The sequence below is a fragment of the Peromyscus californicus genome, unplaced genomic scaffold (assembly GCF_007827085.1).
Source record: "Peromyscus californicus insignis strain IS unplaced genomic scaffold, ASM782708v3 Scaffold_14__1_contigs__length_90479793_seg_2, whole genome shotgun sequence".
NCBI classification, from domain to species: domain Eukaryota; kingdom Metazoa; phylum Chordata; class Mammalia; order Rodentia; family Cricetidae; genus Peromyscus; species Peromyscus californicus.
Window position 1 is genome coordinate 45316487 of NW_026294436.1, and position 24096 is coordinate 45340582.

The 24096-nt window shown below is 45.7% G+C and overlaps 1 protein-coding gene across 3 annotated transcripts in view; it reads left to right on the top strand.

Moving 5' to 3' along the window:
- Tnr (tenascin R) overlaps positions 1–20079 on the top strand; it is a 403889-nt gene extending 383810 nt beyond the window's left edge. For all 3 annotated transcript variants that reach the window (XM_052737334.1, XM_052737335.1, XM_052737337.1), the window contains 5 exons: positions 156–307; positions 2043–2139; positions 6795–6956; positions 11401–11564; positions 12573–20079. In XM_052737334.1, coding sequence (XP_052593294.1) covers positions 156–307; positions 2043–2139; positions 6795–6956; positions 11401–11564; positions 12573–12692 — 695 coding nt within the window. In that variant the 3' untranslated portion in view covers positions 12693–20079. The remainder of the gene's footprint in view (positions 1–155; positions 308–2042; positions 2140–6794; positions 6957–11400; positions 11565–12572) is intronic.
- The last annotated feature ends 4017 nt before the right edge of the window (positions 20080–24096 follow it).

Sequence of the window (24096 nt, forward strand, 5' to 3'; positions counted from 1 at the left end):
GGAAAGAACTGGTTCCCTCAAGTTGTCCTCTGATTCCAAATGGATGCTATGGCCTGAATGCATGCTTGTGGCACACGCACGCGCACACACACACACACACACACACACACAATAAATACATACATAAATATTTTTCCATTGCTTTTCTTCTGTAGGGGGCCGGCTGTTCTCTCACCCTCAAGACTGTGCCCAGCATTTGATGAATGGAGATACTCTGAGTGGAGTTTACACCATCTTCCTCAATGGGGAGCTAAGCCACAAGTTGCAAGTATACTGTGACATGACCACAGATGGAGGCGGCTGGATTGTAAGTACAAGCTGTAGACACGTGTCTTTAGGCTTCTAGTCTACCTGACTAAGTACCTGTGGATTACAGTGTCACCACCCTTTGGACTGTCCTTTTATCCACCCCCTTCATTTAGATCTTGGTCTCTTCACTGCCTTCAAGGCCCTCATTCAGTAGCGCACTCACAAGCAGAGAAAGGAATGATTTTTTTTTTTTTTTTAGTTTCATTTTGTTGATAAACACTATGACTAAAAGCAACAATGGGAGAAACGGGTTTGTTTGGCTTACACTTTCAGGTCATAGTCCATCATTAAGAGATGTCAGGGCTGGAACTCAAACAGAAACTAAAGCAGAAAGCATGGAGGAATGTTACTTACTGGCTCATTAGCTTATGCTCAGCTAGATTGTTTATACAGCCCAGACCCACCTCCCTCAGGATGGTGTACTGTACTCCGTGAGCTGGGCCCTCCCTCTTCAGTCAAGACAATTCTTCACAGACATGGCCACATGCCAATCTAGTGGAGGCAATTCTTCACTTGAGCTCTCCTCTTCCAAGATGACCCTGTGCTGGGTCAAATTGACAACAAAAACTAACCAGGACACATATGAAGGATGCAATGGCCTGGCCCAAACAAGGGCTGTAAGATGACAGCCTTGCTTTGGGCTCCTTCTGCAAACAGTTATTGCAGGGCGGGCTGGGGAAAGGAAGGAGTGAGGCACATGGATCCTGCTTGCCAAAGGCTGAAGCTAAAATGAAGAGGAGAGGGGGCGGCCACCTTACAGAAGCACTTGGGCCTCCCGTGGTGAGGCAGTTAGCTTCCTTATCTTGGAGGGTAGCACATGGTAGGTCAGATCTGGGGCAGAATGTGGATGGCCCTCTAGTTACAAGAGCTGCTTGTGTCTTCCTCCTGTTCTGGATCCCAAGTTCTTCCCTAGAGCTGTCACAGCCTTACAGTGGTTGGGAGAGAGGCACTACTTGCTGACACCACCTCCTCTCCTACCTGATAGACTAGTACAGAGCAGAAGAAACAGGGCAGCCTGGAGGTGATAGCCACTGCACACATGAGCAGGTACCGGAAGCTGGCTCTACACTGAGCAACAAGGGTTGAATCAGTATGAATGGAGACAGCCCCACCCACCCTTCTGTCCACACCCTTCTTAGCCCTGCTCAGACACGCACCGGAGCTTGAATGCCCCCAAATGAGAAGGTTTTGAAGAGTTAAATGTTGACTGCACTCCTAATACTCTTGGGAGACATTTTCTTTTATGTTTCTGACATATTTGTGCCTCCTTCTTAAAGCATAATTGGAAATTGAAGCCAAGGCTGATGTATTGGAGGTTAAATGAAATTAGCACTTAAACAGCTTGGAAAGTGAATGATATGCAATTGCTTTGCCTGCAATAAGATGATGACAGTGACTAGATGATTTGAAGTTGGTCCCAGTCCTTTGGTGAGAAATGCTTTCTACTACTCTCTGTGGTGCAAAAAGATTAATTTCAGAATCAAGCCCATTTCCCCTGACTCTTTGGAGCTTGATATGTATCCTGAATCGTTTCTATATTACCAGGGTGCAAATTAGTGTCGATATCACACCCCCAGCCTATTTGTCAGAGGCATCAGCACTTCAAGAAAAGGACTCTGAGCATCCCCTGCAAAATCTACCATGGAAACACTAAGCTTACTTCTGAAATGGTCCTGATCCTAGCCAATACAGAACCCAGTCATACGGAGCATCTCCTCTCTTTCTCTTCACAGGTATTCCAGAGGCGGCAAAATGGCCAAACTGATTTTTTCCGGAAATGGGCTGATTATCGCGCTGGCTTTGGGAATCTGGAGGATGAGTTTTGGCTAGGTAACATCCGCTTTGTGTTTTCCCTGGACAGGCTGCCCTGGGTTTCTGTCCATCTCTCTCCTTTCTGTGTCTGTCTGGGATTGTCAGAAGTCTGTGTCTATTGAGAAGCTGACAGCTTGTGAATTGCTTTTGTGCCTCTTGCTCTGTTTGGCTCCGCTATTGATCCGTTTTTATCTGACTGTGGTGTTTTCCTCTTTGCTCTGTCTCTTCCCATCCTCATTAATAGTCTTTTATGCTGATGGATCTTGACATGAGGCAAGTACAAAGGCAGGGATCTGCCTGGTAGGGAACAGGGCAGAGGAAGCAGTGGGCAGCCTGGCCCTGGTCTCGGAAGCTAGACAACCAGGTAGTCAGCCTGCATGCAGGTCGAGAGAGAGAAATGAGACTCTGCTGGGTTCCTGGGAGAGTGTTATTATCTGACGTGGGAGGGAAAGGGGGAAATGAGAGTGACATTAGAGGTGATTTCCTAGAGGTCTGACACAGCAGGAAGTTGAGATGGAGGTTTGGATGGGTACAGGAAGATAAACACACGCATACCAGACTGATGGTGCTGATGCTCGCTCATAAAGCAGTCAGAGTGTGAATGCCCACATTAGTAGAGAAAGGTAAATAAATGGTGGGGTTAGATACTTACTCTTCTCTCTCCCACTCCTGCCACATTCTTGTTCAAGCCTCACCATCTTCCCTTGGGTGGCAAAGTAACAGCCTGTGAACTGGGCTCCCTAGTCTCAGGGTAACCCCATTGACTACATGGCCCTAGAATGATCTTCCTCATGCCTCGCATCTGAGTGAAGGGTAACAAATCAGTAAAGCCTTTCAGTGACTCCTATCATCACCCAGTAAAGACCAAATACCTTCACCAAGGTGCAAGACTTTTTGCTCTCCTTCTGGATCCTTCTCTCCACCACCAAGCACCTCCTTAGCTGTCCTCCATTCCACTTCCCCAGCACCCACCTTCAAACCTGCACAACCATGGAAGTTTCCTCTGCAAGAAACACCCTTCAGCCAATTGTCTCTTCCTCACCTTGGTGTCTACCTGCCTGTACCCAAAGGCCCAGTTAAGCACCCCTTCCTCCATAGAAGCCTACTGACTCTTTTTTCATCCATCGCCTGTGGGATAATTGGCCATGTTCCAATATGGCCCAAATCATGGTATCTATTTTACTCTATCTGTCTGGACTATATTATATGTTTCTTGGGGCCTAGGATCTCATCATTCATCTTTAAACATCACTACCTAAGACTTCTTGAGATATATGTACCTCAAGTGTAGATATCAATTAATGATAAGAATTTATTGAGTATTTGTTAGATAGCCAAACCTATGTTTGCCAATATGGAAAATAAAAATATATAGTAAGAACCATATATAAACACACTAAGAGAGAATTCAAACAAGCAGAAAAAAATGTGCTTTGATTTAAAACATTTTCAAACAGCTTTGGAGTCAGTAATATACATGAATTGATGTAGACGTAAGTAGTCAAGACTCATGGCTACAAAAACCTAAGCCGCTGTGTACCCAGTTCACAGTTTCTATCATTTCTGTGAAACATGGGAACTATTCAGCACATAAATGCTCTATATATCACTTTCTACTTAATTAAATATATGTTTTAAAGAAGCTTTACCCATTGCCCAAATGGAAAGCTGGTGGTTGTGTGCCATAAATAAAAGGATGCCTCAAAGGAAAAAGTATCATTTAAAAATGAAAACAAAAACAAAGCAAGAGTAATATGATTAAATGACAGTTACATTCAGGAATGCCAAGTCTATTGCTGCTGCTGCTGAATGATGATCAGAAAGTGTTCCATGTCCAACCAACCATGAAATATTAGAATAAAACTGAGCCTGGGAGTTAAGATTAGGGACAAGGTTAGGGTTTCACTTCTATCTTTTAAGAAAAGCTGAACTAGGATGTGGAACCATCCCTGTTTGTTCAAGGTTATTCAGTGTTTTGTTCCTGCATGTGTCTCCTATCACCAGAGATGCCCTTTGAACCCCAGACTGACTGATGAACTACTGACAAAAAGCCCCAGGTATCAGAGACGCAAGAGAGCTAAGACACAGAAAGATCAGGAGAACGAGAAAGAGGAAGGGATGGGAGGAGGGAGAGCAGGAATCCTTTTGACACATGAAAAATGGGGACAGGGAGGAAACCCTCCAAGCAGATGAAGGAACAAGCCAGAGAAGGAAGAAAATGTGGTCAGGTAGGCTGACTGAGGGGCATGTTACAGAACTCACAAGTTGGAAAGAGAAGTCTTGACTTAAGGTAAATGAGGCATGTTATTTTTCCCACTGCTGCAACCAAGTAACCAACAACAGCAACTTAAAGGAGACTTTATTTTGGCTCCTAATTGGAAGATCCAGGCCTTCATGGCGTCAGGCGTGACAGAGGGAACAGGAGGCAGTCAGCCATGTTGCATCTGGAATAGAAAGGCAGAGATAGGCTAATGCTAGAACTCAGCGCCCTTTCTCCTTTTATTCAGCTCAGGATCCCGTCCCAATTGATTATCCAGCCTACATTCAGCGTGGGTCTTTCTACCACAATTAGTGTTATCTAGATAAACCTCTGGATCTATCTGTGAGGGACTATGTCCATAGGTGCTTCTAAGTCCAGTCAAAGTGACAAGGAAGATTAACCCCCCATATGGGTGTTTGCTAACAGAGACCTGAGGCCATGCAGTTAAGCAGCAATACTCTATGGCCTCACAGCTTATGTTCTAAGTTGGGTTACCTAGGACCAGATCCTAAAATAGGGATTCCTGTTCAAGTTATTTACTGGGGTGAGTTCTTATTCAAGTGAGTGAGAGTTGAATTACCTGAGAAGAGGATTGAAAGAACCAGGAGACATCCAGGAAAATCTAACACTGAACATTCATGGAAAGACCTCCCCTTTAGATGGAATCCAAGAGATGCTCTAGAACATGAATTACTCCTCTGGGTTGGTTCCCACTGGCCAAGGAGGCTAGCCTTCCGCACCTCCACTTCAGTCATTGGCGAGAGTCTGCTCCAAGGTATGAGGAGAAGGAAGAAGTGACTTTTATTTGGCCAGAGGAAATTAACCATAGAAGAGGCCTCTGTGAGTCGCCAGCAGCCAACATGTCTAGTGGCTAAGGGTTGGTTCCCCCACTTGATAAAGAGCATCCAGGCACAACATCACCAGCAAACAGCACAACTGTACTAGTCAAGGACAGGCTGTGGGTCAGCAGCTCCACAAGCAACATTTGAAAGGCTTCTGCTTGCAATCGAGGTAAAGCTTTAAATCTTAAGAAGGTAAAGGAGCCAAAGACCTGGGCCCTTGGCCACCCACTTCACTCTCTGAATCCTCTCCCACAAAAGGAAGAGGGAGGTTCAAATCATCTCTAAATTTCCTTGTACCTATACCACTTTTTATTTCTAAATCATGGTACACTAAGATAGATAGATAGCTGATGTCACATCAAATTGAAAGGACCCAGCTCCACTGGGCAGACAGAAATCTGGAAGGCTGAGAGTCCTCAGCACCACAAGGTCAATAGTTCAAAGTTTAGGTAGCTAGATCAAAAATCAGAGAAAATGGATATGAGAAAATATCACCAAGGGCGTCTAGGCTCTGCCTGAACTCTGACTTATAGGGTTTTATACCTTATAAGAATTTCTTAGCCCAAGGCCTGGGATGCTGTGAAGGCAATTATGTGGGAGTTTAGAAAGACCAGTGAAGAGGCAGTCGCAGTAGATAAACATGTAGCATATGATACAAAAAGAAGGGAGCCAGGAGGCAAATAGTAACAGAGATGCTCCCCAAGTTCAAATAGGGGGTTATACCCTGATAAGCGCATCTTCAGTGGAAACTACTGATGCACTGAAAGGATGTTTAATACACTAACCTAGCAAACATCATAGGTTAGCTACACAGTGTTCTGCAGAGTGGGACTATCTGCCCTTGTGTTCACAAGATTGATTGGCAGCTGTGCTCAGAGCTGACGCCCAACCTAAGGAGAGAATATAGATAGCATAGTAGATCTCCAGCATAGAGAGAGACTCAAATGCAAAGTGCAGTTTCTAACAAATGCAGATAGCTTTAGTACCATCACAAGGTGGGAAAATTCGTAAGTTCAATTATCACAAGCCCAGGACTCTTCATTTCTCTGACCTGTCTGGGGGCCCCAGGAACCTTGGACAGAAGGGAAGGACAGCACATTGCAAAGCTTGAGCCTTGAGGTTGCTAGGAAACTCTACTGTAGCTGGGTGTCTTGAGGCTGTTATCTACTGTATCTGAGTGTCTTGGATTCTCTGACCATGTGTTTCTACCTGTTGCTTCCTACAACTCAAACCAAATGAATCACACCTGTTCAAGACTTCTTGTTAATTTGACAAAGAAGATTTTTGAGGAATAGGGCCAAGAATCTAGAGTTTCTGGGGCTTGTCAGTTACTAGGTCAAGACTGAATGGGAGGATCCAATGTTCTCTGAGGTGGCACTCCTCAGCAGACCTGGGGTAACCTTCTCACAAGAGGAGAGTCAGAGTCTGGCAGGGTCTGTTTGAAACCAGCCTGAGAAAGGTGAAGGGCAGAACAATGTGGATGACCAACACCTTCTCCATGGCATGTGTTTCCTTCCCATTACTAAAGCTGCTAGGGCAAGACTCAGTACACAGTCTGTTCTTCTCCACAGGGCTAGACAACATCCACAGGATAACAGCCCAGGGCCGCTACGAGCTGCGTGTCGATATGCGGGATGGACAGGAGGCAGCCTTTGCCTACTACGACAAGTTTGCTGTAGAGGACAGTAGAAGCCTGTACAAGCTCCGCATAGGAGGCTACAATGGCACTGCAGGTACCTGGGGGGACCCTTTCCTGACTCCACAGGTGGTGGCTGTGTGTTCCAGCCCTGAGCTGTAGAGGAAGCAGCAGAACTCATCGAGTTCATAAACTATCTGCTAGCCATGAAGGAGGCAGACAGCTGGGCTCTGATTCCTCCTATCCATTCAGGAGACCTGGAATCAACTTCTTGGTACTTTCGTTTTCTCCCATGGAAAAATTATAAGAAATGGTAATATCATCTGGAAAATTATAATCGTGATGTCTGTCCCACTTTACAGAATAGTCAGAAAAACTGCTGTAAGTACAATAAGTATGTCTTGAAAAGGAAGTACTGAGAGATCAAAGGGTTGCCTGTCTTATCTAGATTAATCTCTGTGGGCTCCCAGTTAAAGAGGGCAGAACTATTTCTCATCTTAGTAGACATCTCCTTGCAGTGGCAGCTAGGAAAATGACCTTTGAGCTAATGAAACAATTCAGAGTCCCTGTCTTAGGGTTTCTGTTGCTGCAATGAAACATCATGAACAAAAAGCAAACCGGGGAGGAAAGGCTTTACTTGGCCTACACTTCCAGATCACAGTCTATCATTGGAGGAAGTCAGAACGGAAACTCAAGCAGGGCTAGAACCTGGAGGCAGGAGCTAATGCAGGAGCCATGGGGGTGAGCTGCTTACTGGCTTGCTTCCCCTGCTTTGTTATAGAATCCAGGACCACCGGCCCAAGGATGGCACCACCCACCGTGGGCTGGGCCCTCCCCATTGATCACTAATTGAGAAAATGCCTTACAGCTGGATCTCAATGAGGCATTTCCTCAACTGAGGCTCCTTCCTCCCTGATGACTCTAGCTTGTGTCAAGTTGATACACAAAACCAGCCAGTACACTCCCCCTCACCCAAACAGCAGCAGTCATCATAGCACCCCATGAAGGAGCAAAGGGCGTTGCTTAAATGTCTCACTAGCCATATTGCCTTTTGTTCTCCCAAGCGAACTGTATACCCACTTGGGTTTTTAGTGTTGATTTTTATGGCATTTTTACCAAGCAGAACAACCATCTGTTTAAGCTCTCTGTACTCAGGTCCACGAGAACACATCACCCACGCTATCCCTTAGCCTTTGCCTAATGTGCTCTATTACAGTACATTTCATGATGCCTGTGGTACCCAGCATGCTACTGTTTGGTACATGGAGTTATTGAATGTTCCATTTCTCTATTTTAGAGCTAAATGCTGGTGTTTAATTTTAGCAGCATTTCCTATGACTCTTGGAATTAAAATGAACATCAAGGTGTTACCCTTCCAATTACTGCATCTGCTCCATTATTTCCTTTCTCGGCCAGGTATTGTTATTCTAAAAAGAAGACACACTTACCTTTGCTATTGTTCACAGCTGAGTCATTCACAGTGGCAATCAGAGCAGCCTGAAGAGCCCCAACAAAAGGTCCAATTTGCCACACTTTGAGCATAAAACAGCCATTGAAATGGACATTAAACAAGATGTCAGACTAAATCATTTCAAAAACTAAATGGATACTACTCACTCCATAGAATTAGAATTGTGCCTACAGAGAAGCCTTTCATGTTTCTTGTATGGGAAGAGAAACAAGCCACCTACCTCAGTTTCTGCCTCCCCTCATCCCTCCTCTTTAGCTTTCTCTTTCTAATACCATATGTTGTCTATTTACCTTGGGCCCAGCTCTGGAAACCTCTTTCCAAGCTCAGTCTCTCTGCTGCATCCCACAGAGGGCAGAACTGTTAAACTGCCTAGCTCTCCCCTTCCTAAAGCTTGCCTGGTCATTCATAGAAATGAATGAGGATTCACCTGTCACCTTATATATTCAGTTCATCTTCAATAGACAAAGCCCTGGGTTTATTTAGGCTACTCCATCTCTAGGCAACTGCACACAGTTCATATTGGGCTAGAAAACCATGCCCCCTTCTTCCTGGCATTTGTAACAGTTCCCAAGTCCTCTGGCTCTTACCACTTCTGCTGGCCCCACTGGCAACCAGCCACCCCAGGGCCTCGGGTCCAAGTGCAGCCCCTTCCTCCTCCCCATTGCTGAAGGCCCTCAACCTCCAAGACTCCATCTAAGTGGAACTCTACTGGGATTCAAACTGAGACTTCCAGACTGTGTCATCCATAAGGGCAGAACAACTCTTAATGTCCTAGTTTTGGGGCCTCTTGTAAGAGTAGCCACCTAGTTTAAGACAGAAAACACTGGGAAGTAGCTCTCTGCACAGCAAATGGTACTCTTAGGTTAAGGATACTCATGGAAGGATGTCTGGGCGGTAGACGAAGGATCTTTAAAATCCGCCTAGTTGTCTGAAATCACTACCAGAAAACATCTGGACAAGAGGTCGCAGAAGGACTGGCTTCAGTGGAAGGGGAAGGCTTGGCAGGTTACAACCTTGGGCCAGCTGTGTGGCTGGAAGGATCAGGAACTGAGCGCAGTGACTCACACCTAGAATTACAGCATATGAAAGGCTGAGGTGGGCAGGTTGAGCATTTAGGCTAGCCTGGGTTATATAGAAAGAGGGAGTAAAAAGGGAGAGGCAATGGGGGGGTAGGAAAGCAAGAGTAGGGAGGTAAAGGGTGGAGGAAGAAAGGAGAGGGATGGAGAGAGAAAGATTAATTCCAGAAAGTCTTGACACTGAAGGAGAAATTCAGTCTTTACGTGGAGGGAGGCCTTGTAAGTCCGTAGTGGCATAATGGGATTTGGGTTTTAGAAAGATCTCTAGGACAGCCCCAAGCAGGATAAAGTAAATCTGAGTGAAGAACAGAGAGACCAACTGGTGGCTGCTGTATTAATCCTGATGGGAGATAACAGGAGCCCTCACTAATATCAGAGCTATGAGAAAGGTATGAATCTGAATAGTGGCTCAAGAGAGAAAACCAGGACTTCATGTCTTGAATGTATGAGGCAGAAATGAGGAGGGAGGATACAAAGACCAAGGGGACCAGGTCTGAAACAATTGGTTGGCAACATGAAAGTAGAAACCACAAAGAACTATTTGGAGAATGATGAGGATGAGTTCTAACTTGCAGGAGGTGAGATGATGGGAATGTGAGTAGGCACAACCTAGTCGATGAATTGATGATTTAGGAATGGGTTGCTAGAGAGTAAAATTGAACCAAGAATATTTAAGGTAATAAGTATCAGTATGACTTGGGATAAAGGAGGTAAAGATGGGATGTAGGAGGGAAAAGGAAGACATCTTTCCTGCCTTTTTCAAGCAGGGATAGCAAAAAGTGTTTCAGTTGGTAGGATTGGCTCTGGATGGGCGCAACATCTGAATCCTTCAAGATTATATGGAGATGAGAATGATATGAAGCATGGTGCCTCAGGAACTCCCCTGTGAGGCAAAGACTTCCCTGCAAGATTGACTGGCCAAGAGTTCAGTGGATGCAGAGAAGAAGGTGTTGAGTGGACACTGGGGCCATAACTTGGAAGCCAGAGTCAGAAATGGGTCCCTCTTAGAGGAAAATAACCTTAAACACATCTGAGATCACTTTCATTAAATAAATAATGTGAGTTACCTTCCCAGCATCTCCAGCCATAAATTCTGCCAAAGGCTTCACCAACCATGATAAACAAATGATAATCTGATCAGTCACCTTGAATAATCAGGTTACCTGAGCCACCACACAGCACCCCTGACAAGAGAACACCCAGTCCCCATTTGTCTCTGAAAGAGAAAAATCTCACCACAGTGTTAGACAGCCTGTCTGGTAGTATTAGGTAATTTCTCTTTTCCTATTTAGCCAAAAGTTTCCTCTCTGTAGTCTCTCCATTCTCCCATTTCCCCACAAAGTGTATTCTTCATTTTCAGCAGCTCATCATATATTTGACAGTTGTGACCATGGACACTCTCTCCCCATCTAAGCCTGCTTCTCCCTAAGACACAGCCCATTTCCCTACTCACTTCTCCTTTGACAGGGTTATGATGTTCCTGTTTCTCATAGATTGGAACTCTGGCTGCCATTGTTCCTCCTCACAGTCAGAACCAATTCTCAGTGTGAGGTATTGGGTGCAAGTCTGATCAGGGCCAGCAAGCACAGAGGAAAGCCAGGATGAACTTACACAGTGGAGATCCAGAATGATCCACATCATCGAGGCTCCTTGCTGTCTCCAAGGGACACAATGAGAACATGAGTGTTCTGTGTCCCAGAAAAGCCTAGGAGAAATGGAGGTGTTAAGATTGAGCTATATGGGTAAAGTTCCCAGCAAAATCTCAGTAGTGGAGAAGTGGATTAGAGAGGGAAACATGGAAACAGTGACCACCCCACCCCACCCTCCCGCCCCATGAGGTAATGTGGAAGGAAAACTCAGCTTAGCCATGCTGCCGCTCAGAAGGAGCAAGAGAGGTAAGCCAGGGTTCCATGTGGAAAGCAGATTTTGTCCACAACAAATGCGACAGCCTCCTGAATGCTTTTTTTTGGTTTTGTTTTCGTTTTTTTTTGCAGGAGACTCCCTCAGCTATCACCAGGGACGCCCTTTCTCCACCGAGGACAGAGACAATGATGTTGCAGTCACCAACTGTGCCATGTCATACAAGGGTGCTTGGTGGTATAAGAACTGCCACCGGACCAACCTCAATGGGAAATACGGGGAGTCCAGGCACAGTCAGGTAGGTCATGTTCAGATTGTGGTTGGGCTGGTCCAGAGCACAGAACACATTTAAAAGGAAGTGCTCTGAAGATGAGAAAGGACCATGTAAAGAGCTCTGTGGGAGAGGCTCATCAGTTCATCGTGGGCTTAACGGCACTCTAAGAATGGGCCCCCAAAGGAAGAGATCAGAAACCTAAGTAATCTGGGTTATTTCCCCAAGAGATTGCAAGTCCACAGTCTGGGCTAGGTGACAACAAAAGGGTGGAACACACTTAGGGAAGCCCCCTTAGTCCTTGGCAAACCCCAGAGGTTGCTCACCCCAGCTGGAAACCACCCAAGTCTCTGCATCATGAATGAGCAGTCCATGGTTACACTATTCAAAATGCTTCTAACCTACTTGGGATTTTGACACTCTGAGGGAGACCAGCTCCCACTTTTTCTTCCAGGGTACTCTTGAGGAGGGAGAAGTGAGAAATATTTAGATAGAAATATAGAGGAGAGAGAGAGAAACAGGATAGCCTCGGGAGGGCCTGGGTCAAAATCCACCAGCCCCTTCTGTCTCTGCTAAAGGACTTTTAAAGGAATGCCAAGGGGTTGAGCAAAAGACCTCCCCCCAGCACAGCCAAGTGCAGACCATCCCAGACACCTGGTCACCATGCACATGATCAAGCCATCTACTAATGCAGCCCGGCTGGGTAAAGCAAGCTTAGATCTCACTAGGAAACCTTTGTGGGCTCCCACAACACTCACCACTGTCCCCAAGTACAAGAAACTTCTGAAGGCAAAAAACATAAAACTAGCAATAAGAAATGACCCACGACTTGCCTTGTATAAAGACCCAGGCCTGTTTAAAGGGAAAGCTGGAAAGAGACCCAGTTCTCTTCATCATACTGGGAACTCCGCCATAAGCTGCTTGTGGACTGAGAAGAGCTAAGTCCCTAAGTGGATCTCTCTCGATCCAGTCATTCTCTTCCTCTCAAGCCGTGGGGGAAGGGTGATCTGACATGTTCATCTTTCTCACACCCAGGGGATCAACTGGTACCATTGGAAAGGCCATGAATTCTCCATCCCCTTTGTAGAAATGAAGATGAGGCCCTACAACCACCGTCTCACGGCCGGGAGGAAACGGCGAGCCGTGAAATTCTGAGCACTGGGCAGCCAGCCACCAGCCAGACGATCTTTTCTGTCATTTTGTTTGTATTTTATAATATGAGACAAGGGGGGGAGGGGCAACAGTAATGTGCTTCACAACATATTCAGAGTCTCTGAAGGAAGCAGGGATCAGTTAGGTACCATCTGCTCCTCGTTTCTGCTGCCTTGGAGCCTGACCCTCGGGCTACATGCTCCCTGCTAATCAGTCCTCTCCCTGCCCACCCCCTCCTTTGTTACAGAGGAGGAAAACTGGGGAGTTTGAAATACAATTCACAAACAGGCCATGAAGTACAGATTGTTACAGAGACAGGCACACACGCCTTCTTTCTCTACCCTCCTTCTGAGATACCTTCCAATTTCTAAGTAAGAGTGAACTGGTCACAGCTCACCATGGCCAGGGGACCACACCAGCCCAGAGAAGCTTCGGCAAGCAAGCTTGGCCAGTCTCCTTTTAAGAGAGAAGACACCCCCCCACACACACACACACACACTAACACAACAGCTCGAGTTCATTGAAATGGGCTAAAGATTCTCACATTCTGACATTTAACTTTCAGGAGGAGTGGCCTCTTCCAGCCCCACCTCTTCCCTAGTTGTATCCCTACAGACCTACAAACCCAACCATTGTTTAGAACTCCAGTTGCCAAAGCTGTCTGCCCCTGGCCCTGGGTGTCATAAGCCACTGTCACGGAATAATTTTCTTTGGTGGTGGGACAGGGAGAAGGAGGGTTTTATTTCTGGCGTGTTTGCATCAGGCACTGAGAAAGGACGGGAGTAGAAACCAGGGCACCTACCAGGGAGTCTGTAAGTCCCACTGGAAACTGACCTTGCTTAGAGCTGCTTTTTTGCATTTCTGGTCACATTTACCATGGAGTCCTTCCCCGGATGTCCTATTTGAAGGTCTCTGGTTCTGTCCTCAGCCAGGCTATCCTCAGTACAAGTGGCTTCACAGAAATCAGGGGAAGAAGTTCTAAGACCATCAGCCATTCCCCTGACTGATAACCCTGGGAAGAGATAGAATGTTCTGGTCTCTTGTTTGTTTTGATCCTGTGGTAAGCAGAACCGACCCCTCAATGAGGTGAGATCATGGGAAACACTTTCCATCCCCCCTTTATTATTCTGCTTTGAGAAGAAAGATGAAAAGTGCCTGAGGAAATTGCATTTGGAACTCCAAAGGTGAGAGGAGCGAACTCTCCACCCCCGCATGATTTGATTTTTTAAGCCCTGGGAAACTGGAGGCTATAGAAGCCATGACCTTTCAGCTTCTCCACAAATCAAAAGCCAGCCAGTCTTCCCTGCAGCCTCTGCCCAAACCGTGCCAAGTCTCTCAGCTGATTTCTCTCTGTCCTCACTCCTCCCTGAGACCCCAGTGTGTCTGCTGTAGGGTCCATGGTTGCCATCTGGGGCACCCTATACCTTTGCCAACCAGTCACAGGATGGGGAGACATTTTGTAATAGAATCAGCCACCATCTAACCAGGCTTTGAACCAGAAGCAGCAGTCCTCTTGACTGATGATCACATGTCCAGCAGTGTGACATTGGAGTCATCTTGCTGTTTTCTGTAGCTTTCTCCATCTTTGTGATATAGATCCACTGCCACACCCAAGACCAAACATGACAAGTGGAGTTTTCATTTCTTAATCCAACATGGACTTCAAACAGCCAAGACAAGGAGGGATAGAGGAGTCTGCAAGTTATACGAGATTTAACGACATATAGAGCAATCATGCAGAGTGGGAGGTGAGCACACTCAATAAGGGACTTGAGGGCTGTGATATAGGGCCACCTCTGCCACCATGCCAGCTACAGGACCTTGATGGGTTTATTCACTTCTCTGGGCCTCAGGTTCCTCACCCATCGAATCGGAGCTTAGACCAAAAGGATTTCTAACACCCCTTCAGTTTTAACAGCCAATAATGCTAATCTGTGATAGGAAAAGCAGGATCAAAGTTGGTCTTGGTGAGCCATCACAATTAAGAAAATGTCAGAATCTCCAAGGAGGAGATGGAAGAAGGGAAGGAAAAAAAGGAAGGAGGAAGGAAATGGATTCAGAACTCTCTCTCCTTCACACACACACACAGAAAGTGAGAGTGTGTGTGTGTGTGTGAGAGAGAGAGAGAGAGAGAGAGAGAGAGACACCAATGCCAAAAGAAGTTGAAGCCATTGCGTCTGTAGAGAGCCAAGGACCTGGGTGTGCCCGTACAGCCCACCTCATCAAGGGAGCTGAAATGGAACAAGACTGCATGTCATCAGTTCCAGGGAAAATCAAGAAATATCAATGGAAATCCAAAACTGCCTTTCACTGGAACTGTTTTATCCTGTGGAACATTTTTATAAATAGTATCGGCAGCATCACCTAGAATCACTTAAAGGAATTTTAAAGTAAGGAAGGGACTTCAAAGATCAGCTCATCCAACCTTCTGTAAAAGGGTTTATAGATCCCTTTTGTTAAGTAGAGGGAGCTCCACCCCAAACTCTATGTTTTGAAGAGACTATGCATTCTACTGTCTTCTCAAGATCCATGGCAAGCTTGACTCAAAGCTTCTGAACTTGACTGACTTAACCTCTACGTTGGGCTTCTTAATGGATTCTTTTTCATCTGCTCCTTCCCACACCTGGGTTTGTCCCTGAGGAGGCAGGCAGCAGCACTCAGCACCCATTCCAAGCACCCAATTTTCCCGTAAGGGACTCAGAATGACTTGAAGTGGGCCCTGTCAAGAATACGGTATAACTGCAGACACTTTAGAATACACACTTCCAGGAAAACCCAAGCAACAACAAAAACAGTAACAACCAGTCATTAGCGACTGCCACAGATTCACTGCCTACAATCGAGAGCCGGGCCACTCTCCTCTTCCCTTTTGCATGCCCTGTTGTCGATTGTTTCTAGCATATTGAATCCACATTTTCCCAGGGCTGCTTCTGGAAGGTAAAGAGACTATGAAGACTCTTCGTCAGGGATGACAGACCTGTAGAAAGTACTAGCCTTCAGACCAGACTTAATGGTAACAGGACAGCAAGGTGGTGTTCACAGCACCTAGATGCCTACATAACTGCTTATGAAAAGTAGCAAACGATGCAGCATGCTTCTGGCTCTGCAGTATGCTTCTTCTGGTTCCAGGTGACCTCAGACCAAATCAGGACCCAGAACTCATTTATACGGGAGATAGATTTGGAAAAGAACAGCAACATGGCAGCAGAGAAATGTGAAGCCAACTTCTACAGCTAGTTAAATTTCCCCTTCTCCCAGCTATCAACACCCTATCTCTAAAGAGGGGAGATTCACCCCTAATATCCTGTTGCCTTTTACTGGATAGCCAATCAGCTCCTCATGGATAAAAAACTCTCACTTCACAGATGAACCTGAACTACCAAGGTTGCCTTGCCAGTGAGCAGGATGCCTAAACAAACTACCTTGAACATGTTTTTACCTTTAAAAACTGGTGTCAGGACAGAACTATAGATTATGGGACAAGAGGTCATTACCGAACCTTTTCAAAGAGCTTTTTTCAAAGCATCGGTTGAGAAAGGTTTGGTGAGTTCCTCTTTGTCCTTTTGTCTGGAGAAAGAAAAGTGGAACCCATGAGAACAGTGGATGCACCAAGCGGAGGGCTTGGAAAAGAGCCATCAGTGACCACAGTTGAAAGTGCTCCTGAGGCATAGTCTGCCGCTCTTCGCTTCACCCAGGGTTCCTGGAAGGGTGGAGGCACTTCCCCCTTGCTCGCTGATCACAAAACTCCCACTTGATCCAATTCCTTGGTGGTGTTTCTTTTCCTCCGAAGAGGGGGAGTGGAGATGGTCTGCCACCTCTATTTACATCCTACTGTCCACTCTGACATGTCCAGAGCAAAACTCTGAAAGACTCAATGCAATTTCAGTCCTAGAGGAGATGGGAGAATACTTAGCTTACCTCAAACTTGCCCAAGCTACAAGAAGAAGTGTGGGAGCCCCAGAGACTAGGCTATTTAATGTCTGGGGTTCAGTCTCTCATCTATCCTCCCAGATGGCCTGCTTTCATTCAGATAGCAAAGCAGTCAAGCTTCCCCCCTCTGGGGATACAGGGACAGAGCTGGCTTCTGGCCTGTGGCTTCTGGATTCTCTTCGTTGGACCACTGGGTCCTCAGAACAAATTTCTGAAGTGCTTTGACTAACTGTTTTCCTAAGCCTTTGTTTCTTCCATAGTCCAACTTTCCCATATGTGATAGCATCTCTACCAATAATACTGCAGTATTTTGGCACTGCCAGGCCAAATGGGGGCTCACAGAACAAATGAAAACTACTCCAATTAAGTAGGGAAACCAGCACCAGTAGGAAGTCACCAGGATCAGGGAAAGCTCCCGTTTTTTAGAGGATGTGTTGATGTAGACTCGGGTCCCTTTGGAAAGAGTGGCTTTGGTTCATCCTAACTAAATCCATGCTGGATTTAGATTAAGCCGGTTTTGTCTTCTTCAAGCTCTGAGAAAATAGCTAGGAAGAAGGAAGAAAAAAATGTAAGTTAAATAAAAGAAGCTGATGGAGTCTTATAAAACAAAAACAAATCTTAGAGACGGCCCCACCATGGAAACACAGAAACCAAACCCGGTGAGCAGTCACGGTGAAGGCAACAGCATTGGCACTGGCTTCTCGAGTTCTGGCCTCCAGACAAAGTTCCTACAGGTTCCATCCTTCGCCAGAGACAGGAAGCCACTGGAAGCCTTACTGTGCAGAAGCAAGAAGCAGTGGGGCCTTCTTTGCTGCTCAACCAGTCTTGCCTCAACCTCGCTTTTCCTTTCCCAGTTCACACAGCCTGGTTCATCATCGCAAGTATTTCTGATTTATTTTTCAAGGTCACTCCTTGCCTGAAACATGACTTCACTGCACCTGCAGTGCTTCATTGTCCAAATGTCCTTGGCAAACCTCACAGTCTTTGGACAGTGTTAGGTTTTTTTTCCAAACAGGAAATCCTCCCCCTTCCACAGCTTAAGAAGGCTATTGCAGAGCATCCATTTAACATAGCCCTTGTTCCTAAGATCACCTCTATTAACTTTATAGAACAGCACTGTATTATCTGAGCTGTGAGGCTAGGCTAATGCTCAATTTCCAGTTTAGAAATATTTAACCCTCTCAAAGATCCCTAATGGACACTTTCCTGAGTATAATCATTGGCCACTTGCTCTGGAGGGAAAAATACAAGAATCTTTGAGATCTAGGCACACTATACTGAGGAAGCCTGGGATGGGGGTAGTATTGGGAGCCAGATACATGGATGGGAACTGTTTTCTTCTTGTCAGTAGTTTCACAGCCCCCAGAGAAATCTATTGCCTTTAAACAATCCATCATTGAACACTAACATGCTCAACCCTGTCCCCTAGGCAAATATTAAAAAACACTCCTTTGAAGCCAAAGGGAATTCCTGAAATCACCTAACACACCCCCCTCGCTTCATACTCAAGTAAAGCAAGGCAGAAATGTGCAAGCAGCTTGCCCTAGTTCACGCAGCCAATGAGGCATAAAACCAGGGTAGACCTGGTACAATATTTTTTTTTCTATTTTGTCTCTCCTTTAATAGAGACTGAGAAAAAATAGTACTTATTGATCAGATTCTGTGCAAAGGCCTTTACATCAATTACTTTATTGAATTCTCCCCACAATCCAGAGTCAGTTTTAACCATTTTACAAATGAGGGAAATGGAAGTACAGGATTGTTAAGTCACATGCCTGAAGTCACACAGTTTCTGAGGAGAGCCATCATCTCTGTCCAATATAAACTTCCTTGATTTTTCTTGTTTGTAAAGCTGCTGTCACAGTGAGCCATGCAGCCGCCAGCTTGGATCTCAGTAACATTCTCATGGAGGTTTTCTAACTCCATTCTTCTTTCCTTTTCCTTTTAACAAATGGGAATTCTTGCTGTTCCCCCCCCCCCCCACACACACACACACACCTTGCTACACACTCCAGGGACGCCTCAACCCAAGCTGTCAGAAGTAGTAAGAAATAGCCTGGCAGCAATTCTCTTTCTGTTTAACTTTTTGAAGATGGGGCCAGGACACAAATGCGATTTCCCACCCGAGTCCAGAGGCAGCAGCCTCCCTCTTTTCTAACACAGACCCCTTCTCAAACTAAAGCAAGAGACAGAACCAGGATCAAGGAAGCGGGGATCACAGGTTAACACAGTGTGAGTTCCTGGGGTGTCAGTTTGAGCCTGGAATTTGTAAGGAGTTATGAGTGTGTTCAAACAAACTGCAGACAGCAGCAGAAGCAAACACCCTATGAATGTGTGGGCTGAGATCAGCGGGGTGCGGGCAAAATACACACAACCCCCTCCCAGACTCCAGGACTCCCTGAAGGAACACATCAGAGGACATTTGTGAAGGCTGGAGCTACAAGGAGACAGGAGGGAAGTTCTGTGTATTTATTCTCATTTCTTTCTCCTGCTCTTTACCTGTCTCTTACCCCCAGTGAATGAGAAGCCTGGGAGAACGATTTGCTACATCCCTGACTAACTTTGCGACTTTTTTGGAGGACGATTTAGAAAAATATCAGAAACTTGGTGGTTTCACCTATCAGGCAAAAACTCCAACACTGAACCCCTTTTCCCCTCCAGATCTCCCCAAGAGGGAACTCAGGTCCCCTCAGAGTGGTGGCTCTTTGGGGTGGCACTTCAGACATGCATTAGATACAGAAAGCACTGCATTTCCTGCAGAAACATCCTCCAAGGGAGTAATCCTATCTAGCTTCTTTATCCCTTTCAAGGCCTAGGGCCACTGTGGGGACTCACAAACAAGGGTCAGAATCTATTCCCTCCTGCCTCTCCTTAACATACATGCACTTCCCTGCTGTATTCACACACACAAATTATTCCAACCTTCCAACCCCAAGTACCCTCAAGCTGTAGGAATTCCCAGGTGCCCTAAACAAGTCACTGTGACTCTGAGGGACATTAGCTAGGGCTCCAAGCAGATGAAACTCAACCTGGTGGTCTCTCGGTTGTCATCCTGAGAAATCATAAGCACCAAATCCTCCAATCCCTCCGAATTTGAATTTGTGGTCTTAACCTTTAATAGCCTTTTAAGGTAAAAATAACAAAGACCAATTTACTGACTTTGTAGCTACACTGTACTTGAAAAGGCTCTTACTTAAAAGAAAGGCCAAAAGGAAGAAAAGGGTTATATGAATATGCTCATTGGGCGATGTACACTCTGATGAACTAAAGTAAGAAGCTAGAGAGGAAGGAAGAGGGAGAGCCAGCTTGTCCCATCCTTTCATGACACCGTAGCTCAAAGACTGGAATCTGCTTGTTAACCATTGTTAACTAGTATTTTTAGTCCCGGTTGCTTTTAGCCTCTGTATAGTTCCTTTTTTAAACACATTTTCTATACGTTAATAAAAGATCCTGAAGGAAAGGTATGTGTCTTCTCCATTCTTAGGGGAATTATGGAGGGGTGCCTTTTTAACCCTGGTTTCTCTGGGTCCCCTCTCCTCAGCAGTTACCAGCCTGCTTCTACCCACATGACTCCTCTGCATCACCCTTTCAAGTGAGCGGTCCTTGTTCCTAGTGTCCCTGTGCCCTGCTCTGTTCCTATTCTGCCAATTCCGCCTTGCCATCTCTCCCCAGCCCCTATCCTTCCACTCTCTTGTGCCTCCTGCCTCCTTTCTTCTCACACCTCTTCCTTGCTCTCCATCTCCCCAGAATTCTTAATCTCCCTCTTTGCTTTGCCTTCACAGTAGGTGACTAGCAAGTGGCAGACTGTGGTCTTATCTATGGTTTGATGTCCTGGATCAGCCCCCATGACAGTGGTCCAGTCTGCCCCCCTCCTGCTTCTCTCTGGGCACCCTCAACCCTGGAGTGCCCTGTGACAGCCACATCTCCAAATCTCTAGTGCCACCTATGGGTGTTGACTGAGACTATTTGACAGCCCCGACATTCTAAACCTTCCTGCCTTCCCTTAGTTACTGCCCTGGCCTGGCCAGGCCTTACCACTCCAGCTTAGAACTAATTTACCAGCAGCCATTCTAAGGGTGGCTCTAGCGGTCAACTCTTCCTCAACTTGGTCACCCATGAAGGCCTTCTCCCTCTGTCTTTCTGCTAATGTACAGTGTAAGATCGACTCTAGCCTCCAGGTTACACGTGGCAGGACCCCAGCTGGGAATAGCCCCCAAGAAGAGGATGACAAGAGAAACTTCCATCCTATTCAGTTCCGTAAGGTCACAAAGTCAGTCTTGGGGTACCTGAGCAGTAGACTGCACTCAACGCAGTAAAGAAGAAGAGCTCTGCCCCACTGAGAGTAAAGGGGGTTCATAGGAGCCTGGCTAGGGGAGGGGAGGGTGACCAGGTCCCATGAGAATGCAAATTATCAAAGTGGGAAAATTCCAAGGGGCATGAGGCCGTGTATAGACACTAAGCCAGAAGGTGTTTAGTATAAATGTTTGCTGACTCCCTGGGACCACATGAGAGAGCATGCAGCCATAGCTCCCCACAAGCAGCTACCACAGGCCAAACCTTGTGAAATCCCCAAACCCCCAAGGAAGAGCAAACTTTCTTCATGTCCCTTGTTAAAATGAAGAAATAGTAAGTATTTGAAAGAAGGGACTAAATTACATTCCTGAGAATAAGCCACAAAAAAGGATTCATTACTTTTTTTGTTTTGTTTTTTTCTGGTGCCAACAGGCTTCTTCACACATCTGGGCCATCCACTGTGCCCACTGAAGGAGCCCTTTATGAACAGGAGATATGGGTGTAGGGGCACTTTCCTGGCCTTTTCCCTGTGTCCTGTTTCCTATTTCTTAACACTACCCATTCCCTCCCCACCCAAATTCTGGAATGTCATTCAAGGAAGGCCTTTAAAAGCAGCCACATTTCCTGGCCCTGCTTTGAGTAAACCGCCTGGCTAGCCAGACCTCAGAATTTTGTAGCAGAGGGGTGATAACTATAATACTGGGATGAAAACCCGCCATTTGAATCCCATCTCTCTTGCTCTCTGGAAACAGAAGTAGAAACTAAAGGGATCTGGTGGAACTTAAAGGAACTTGGGTAATTAGTATTTATTCTGGGAGGGCTGAATGCTAGCATTATGTTCTAACTTAAATGGGTATAATTCACCCATTGCTTAAGACCTCTGGGTACATTTACAACCATCTGAACACAGATTTAATTATTGCTGTGTTGTGGGAACTACAAACTGCCACGGGTAAAATTAAAAGTGGATTATTAAGCAAGAGAAATGTTCACAGCATTAGTAATCAGTGCAATTACCCTGTATCATCTTCTCCCCCATAATGCCCTGAGTGGCCCTGGGGACCTGTGCTTCAGCAGTGGTCCTTCTGCCAGTCAGCAATAAGACATCATCACAAAATGAGAGGCCTCCAGGCCTGCATCTCTCCTTTCCTGTAACAAGTAAAACAGCAGTTCTCAACCTATGGGTCATGACCCCTTTGGAGGAATCATATATCAGATATCCTGCATATCAGATATTTACATTGGGATTCATAACAGTATAAAATTATAGTTATAAAGTAGTGATGAAATAATTTTGTGGTTGGGGGTCACCATATGTGAGGAACTGTCTTAAAGGGTCACAGCATTAGGAAGGTTGAGAATCACTGGATTAGAATGTACTCCACTGCCTCGGTTTGCAAGGAATTGGAAAATAAATGTTCATCGCTCTCTCAGACACACATGTAAATGTGCATCTTGTTATTTTCCACTCATCTTAACTCTCAATGACTACCAATTACATAGCAAACCCAATGCTGACTTTAGTTAAACAGATGGAGACTATGGGCTGGGGAGGCACCTCAATTGTAGTGGGCAGCTGTTCCAGCTTTGACCTGGAAGTACTATCCCCAGTGAGGCTTCCAGTAACTGTCACACCTACCTATGGCCTGCCCCTGAGGCGGGCATAAGACCCGAGATCCAGATGTGCCAGCCCTCTTGGTTTCTGGTGATGCTGGATGGTAGACCGAGCAGAGTTCTCCAGAGAACACCGCTGGACTGCACCTCACCTCTCCCGTATCCTGTAACCTATCCCTTTACTTGTTGTTAAGTTACCCCCAAAATAAACCTCCCTTTTAACTACGTGGATTTGCTTTAATAAATCCTCCAATACTCAATAGTTAAGAGCACTTTAAGTTACCCAGCATTCATATTGGGCAGCTCACAACAACCTGTATAACTCCAGACTCAGGAAACTCAATGCCCTTTTCTAGTGTCTGAACCCCTGAGTGCATGTGCATGCATGCGCGCACTCATACACATGCATTTACACTCACATAATTAAAAATAAACCATTGTTTTAAATGATAGAGAATTCCTGGTGACTTCAAAAGGCCTCCCATCCCTACTTCCTTGAAGAAATTTGTTCTCTTTCTCTCTGTGTCTCTCCTTTTTTCAGCGAAAATTTTTTATTTATCCCCTCACTATATACTGATTTAGTCCATATTAAGTGCTGGGACTTTGGTACCAGTGTGTTAAAGTTCTCCTAAGAGACAGCACTAATGTGATAGAGTATGGTGATGATGATAGAATACAGACAGACATAAGAATTGGCCTATGTGACCACAGAAGTTAAGAAGACTCATGATCTGCCGTCCACAAGCTGGAAACCCAGGAAAGCCAGTGGATATAGTTTAGTTCAAGTCTGAAGGCCAAAGAACCAGGAAAGCCAAGGACAATCCCAGTCTAAGGACAAGAAAATCCCTAGGTCTCAGGTCAGCAGACAAGCAGGAAGAAACAGGAAACAATGTCCTTTCTCAGCTTTCTTGACCTATTACTATCCCCCGCTGATGAGATGGTACCCACCCACACTGGGAACTTACCCAGTCTACCTATCCAGCCTGCCAATCCATGTCTGTCTCCTGCAGTAGCACCCTCACAGACACACGTGGAAATAACCTTTAATCTAGGTACTGCATGTTATAATCCAGTACGATCCACACAAAAGTAACCCTCACACTATTGGCTGGTAGTAAACCACATGGGAATGGCTCCTTTCCCATAGATGTCCCTCCCATGGGGACATCACAGCACAAACTAAAGTTTTAGCAGGCTGGTTTGCAGGTCAAACACTTACTCTCTTTTTGCCTCTTCCCTTTTCTGCTCATTTTTCCTGAAATCCCTTCTTTCTGACCCAGATATTTCACACATATGTAAGTCCCCTCGCTCAAAGCTTGTCAAATAAAATAGAGCAAAATTTCCAAACTTCTGTTTATGTGTTCACGAGGAACTGGAGAGAGACATGCAGCAAAAGAGCCCAACTAATTAGGATAAGCGTTGTCATTTCAATATTGAAATTTCCTTTTTAAACTCAGACACATTTCAAACATTTCAAACACTAAGAAAAGTGGCAATTAAGGAGCTCCTTGTCTCTGAGAACCAACAGAACCTTCTCAAAGGACTGATTACTCCCACATCCTCCTGAGGG